This window comes from Mizuhopecten yessoensis, unplaced genomic scaffold (genome assembly GCF_002113885.1).
Source record: "Mizuhopecten yessoensis strain PY_sf001 unplaced genomic scaffold, ASM211388v2 scaffold4535, whole genome shotgun sequence".
In the NCBI taxonomy this organism is placed as follows: Eukaryota; Metazoa; Mollusca; class Bivalvia; order Pectinida; family Pectinidae; genus Mizuhopecten; species Mizuhopecten yessoensis.
This window is the reverse complement of record NW_018405595.1, coordinates 1,107,718-1,112,537: the sequence shown is the minus strand read 5'-3', so window position 1 is coordinate 1,112,537 and position 4,820 is coordinate 1,107,718. Positions and strand designations below refer to the sequence as shown.

The 4,820-nt window shown below is 32.8% G+C and overlaps 1 protein-coding gene across 2 annotated transcripts; it reads left to right on the top strand.

Annotated features, from left to right (window-relative positions):
• The first annotated feature begins 235 nt into the window (after positions 1 to 235).
• On the top strand, positions 236 to 3,573 carry LOC110449246. Of its 2 annotated transcripts, none has more exons than XM_021495990.1 (4): positions 236 to 319; positions 1,674 to 1,873; positions 2,076 to 2,192; positions 2,434 to 3,573. In XM_021495990.1, exons 1-4 carry the CDS (start codon positions 283 to 285, stop codon positions 2,779 to 2,781), a joined length of 702 nt encoding a protein of 233 aa, XP_021351665.1. In that variant the 5' UTR covers positions 236 to 282; the 3' UTR covers positions 2,782 to 3,573. The 2 variants fall into 2 exon arrangements, with proteins under 2 accessions (XP_021351665.1, XP_021351666.1); XM_021495991.1 differs by lacking the exon at positions 236 to 319 and adding an exon at positions 1,401 to 1,425.
• The last annotated feature ends 1,247 nt before the right edge of the window (positions 3,574 to 4,820 follow it).

Sequence of the window (4,820 nt, the reverse complement as noted above, 5' to 3'; positions counted from 1 at the left end):
TATCCGGACATGACGAATTGCTTGTTTCGATTTTAGAGTGTACCTAAACGAGATAAAAATATACTCAACTTTCCTCATGACGGCGAGGAAAATAATGACGACACAGGTGACTTGGAAATTTTTCAAATAGAACCGATCGGACATAAGCCTAACTTTTTTCCAAAATAAAACTGGAAAAGCCATTAAAACCGTATATAAGGGGTTATGATTTGTAGAGAGATCATATCCAAACAGCTATAACTGTAACCTTGGTTTACTTCACAAATTACTCTTAGTATCACGATGGGAATGGCTACTATCACTAAGAATGTGATGAAAGGTAATACACGTGTATATCTTTAAAAGTTTAAACATGTTTTAAATATGTATGTATATATTTATTATCCATATGCACGGATAATTTAATTATTTCATAAAAATAATCGCGATATAATATTAATTTTAAAAAATGTATTACATCACATAACCCTGACGTGTACATTATTATGCCAGCAATCAAAATTATTTGATTGTAATCAAGCCTGTAGGATATCTTTTAAGAAACATAAAATATATCTAGTTAATCGAATTTATCGCCAAATTTTTAAATTTTGAATTGAATAGCACCTATACTTCAGATATGGGGCCGAGTCTGATACAGCAAGATCAGCGTCATAATTCCTTAACGTTAATTCCCAAAATTGATAATTTCGAAAAAAACGTTAAAATATTTTTTTAGTTTCTTTTGTTCATAAGACATTTTGAATCCATTTACATACAACTTGAGTTTTCGGGGGGTTTTTTTGTTTTTTTTTATTTTATTTTTTTGGTAATTTACCAGATTAAAAGTTCCCGTTCAGCTGTCGTAAAGCTTGTGAGACGTTTAACAACTTGATTCACAACTCGATTTTAAAAATTCTGGTCAAAACAGATTTTCTAAGTAAATTTTTTATAAACAAAAACTTATTGGTTGTTTTTTATTGGAATATGGTCATTTTGAATCCCGGGACAAAAAGACATATATGTTTTCATTTAAGTTTTAATAATATCAATAGAAAATATATTTTTTTTAAATGTTACCTTAATATCTGATAAAGCTAACAAATCATTGTCGTTGGCAGTTTACTACTTTAACATTCGATATAAATTACTTTATCAATCATAATTCTCTTTGTATTTATATAAAACTTTCTTTCCGTTAAACTCCATAAGTGATAAAATTTGATGACAGGAAATGCTAGAGGGTAGCTTTCTAATAGGCTGAAATAAAAACGGAACGGTAATCCGGCACTGCGATAACTAAAGTCATTGGTTCATGCCCAGGAAATCCCTTTTAGTTTAAAAATAACCGCGGAAATCTAACAAATATCTGTATAAATGTTTGCGTAAAATGGCTTCATAGATATACTTTGATATAACAATTCAACATGCATGTACACTTTTCAGGTATGCAAGCTGTTATGTATTAATTCGATCATTCTCTTTAGCAAATAATACACAATTTGAATGTTACCTTCTCACCAATATTTCTTACTAACACACTGTAGTATCACTACAGTGTGTACTTCGTATTGTTTATTTTCAATACTGTTACACTACAAAACGATTATACCAGTACATGAATACCTATGTATATATATCACAAAAGCGTACCTTCATCATATATTCAACATTTTACACATACTATTTTACAGGTCTGGGCATTTTTCTCATGCTTCTGTCCCTGGTTTCGGCGACCAAGGTGAAGGAGCAGGCATGGCGAGAACCCTGTGGTGGGCCCCCCGCTGCCCCACCCCCGGGCTTACCTGTACCTCCGCCAATCACAACCGTTAACACCATGATTCCGATTCTCGAAGATTCTGTGTTTAAAGCCAACGAACTGAAGAATAAATATGTAAGTTATTTTTCCCAGTTGATACTTTATATATTGTAGTATTCAATGCACGTTTCGATATCACCCTTTATCGTTTATACGACAAGACATATTATAACACAAATTACAGTATACATGTATACACAACGTTTGTATTTAGATAATATTTAGAAATCTTACCAAAAAAGACTTCTGACTAATATTAATATTTTTCCACAATCAGCTGAACGAGAGATTCTCAAGCAAAGATAGGTTTATAGCCATGATGAACGACTTCCACTTCGAGGGAATGCCAGCTGTTTCTATGAGTCTCTCGGAAATTTCACAGTCACTTTCAAACGTAAGTTTTTATTTTACACCTTTTTTGATACACGAGCTTTTAAAATAATAAAGTTTCAAAACAATTTCATATTGTAATTCTTCTTTATTTTTTTTATAATTTTTGCCTGTTCTGGACTACATGTATTTGAGTTACAGTATATTTAATGATGTCAATTCTTGTTGATTTATTACGATATTTGGTCATCGTTTTGTGCTGTAAACAACCAATCATACATATTTTTATTATTATACTTTCACAGCTCACCCTTGCTCATCAAACTAACTACGAGAAGGTATCCCGAGCCTTGGTATTTTTAGAACAAGTTGCCCTTGACGAGGACTTGCTTGAGAGTTCATCTTATATCGACGATGTATCCAGTATTCAAATAGGGGCTCTGAATCTTCTCTGTAACAAACAGAAGTTGATCCTCAACGCCGGGGCCGTCATCAATTACGTTTCGTCTTCGATAATGAAGGACGATGTGAGGGGATACAGCAACATATTCGAACGTCACGTTAGGGATTATATCATTGTAAAAGACGTGTACAGGCTACTGGAAACCATGCTTACCCACGTTCAGGCTATCCACAATAGTCTCGCTGCGTAAGCACCACCGCGAGACTTGAACCCACATTACTCAGGCTCTTCCCAGTTAGGGAAATTGAACTACAGTAGATTATGTTAATCGACTTGATGTTTTGTATTCATACCTTATAAATAACAACGAAGATGACGACGAACAATGGTGACGAATGTTCAGTTTGATGAAAACACCGTGATTTTGTGTACGTAAATCTATATTTTATCTTTTGTAAAATGATATACAATATTTTTTTTCTGATACATTTATTCATATACAATGTTTCAAAGTAATCGTGAATGACAATATTTACATCTGTGTAATAACCAATTTGTCGCGTTATTTGCTTGCCTTATGCTCTCATCATTGTTTTTAGTACATATGCATTCAGATTGAGAGTTGTCATGTGTAACCTTTGACGGGAGAAATTTGAAAGGATCGCAAGAGGTTTCCCGATACAATTCAGTATATATATAATGGGAGCAATAAATTATGGTCACGTCCTACATATATATACGTATATATTTAGCCAGGTAGTGTCTTAATACACGTGTTCATATACTACAGGTCTTTTCTGGTAAAATGTACGACTTAAACAGGTTCCACTGGCCAGTGAAACCTGTTTAAACTTACAATCACATACGGAAAAGGATAATACATGAGTAAAAATATACACGATGAGATTAATATGAACACTGCATTAACACAGGATTCCGGTTTAAAGTGGCCAATCTAGATACGTTTCATTATTTATAGATATTATTATGTTATCAAAATGTACATGGCTTTTCATTATCATTTAATCATAAAATCTCATGTTGACATGTTTTATGTATCCATCCCGTTCATGCCAATGTAATATGTATGTGTAAATTATTTTTGAAAACATTTTAAGTTATTGTCTCGTGCATTTGTCCAGTTTATTTAAAGTGTGTTGTTCGTATTTATATATATTTAATGTCACTATGAGCCATGAGAACATATCAAAACGTCATTCCTTGCCAAGTACAAGATCCAACAGTATTTTAAATAATTATCGACTTTTACATTTGGTATTTTATTTAAATATATTTATGTGTATTTTAGGATTAGTGCTTTATGTCATTCTATTTATTCTTTCGTTTGTTTATTTATTTATTAACCATGAACATTGATATGATCCATGTATATCAAAGACTTTATGTCTCTGAAACTCGAACACTTATTACCTCAATAGTTATAGCTACGGTGTCTTATTGCGAACGCTCATAAGAAAGAAAGAGTTGTCTCCCTTAGCCCGCGATTAGTTTTTCAGCGTCTCGTTTGTATTGAATTTGTATTTGTGTGTATTTTTGCTGTTGGATCTCATGCTTCATAAATGAAAGTGCTTTTATATTTATATTTTTACAAACATTTTAAAATAAAATTTACATATTTTTATAAAATCATGCGTTTTGCTGTTTTTTTTAATTACAGCCGTCTTTATAGTACAGAGTTGCAATCTTTGGCTGACTATTATAATGTCTCACCCTACGCGTTGAGATAAACTTTCATCCCCTTATGGAACGATTATTAAGGTGCCAAACAGAAGGCTTGCTGATGATAATCGGCGAGAAATATGTTTCCGCGGGAATATGAAAACAAAAGCCGTTGAACCAACTGTCCAACCCCGTATTAATGTTTAAAGGTATCCGATGTTAGCGATTATAATGTTACCCTCTATTTCAAATGTTAGTATAGACATTCAAACACAGAAACGGTGACTGAGGGGAAGAGTATCAATTTATCAATCAGAGATTGTTACTTGTACGAGATAGATTAATAAATACGGAAAATGACGAAACAGAACGTCAGTGGTACACTAAATCGTTACAAAGCCTGTACGGAAGTATATTTCACAAAATCTGAATCTGGTTCAAGTGCTATGATCTGCTATAATAGATAATGAAATGAAGTAATTCGCTGAAAATCAGCTTTTTGTTTAGCCATTATTGTCCTACTCTTTAGGTATGTCCCTATCAATATCTCTTGGCTTTAAATTTATCCTAGGGGTTCAGCAGCCCTTTGGTTGCTCTTCCGCCAAATAT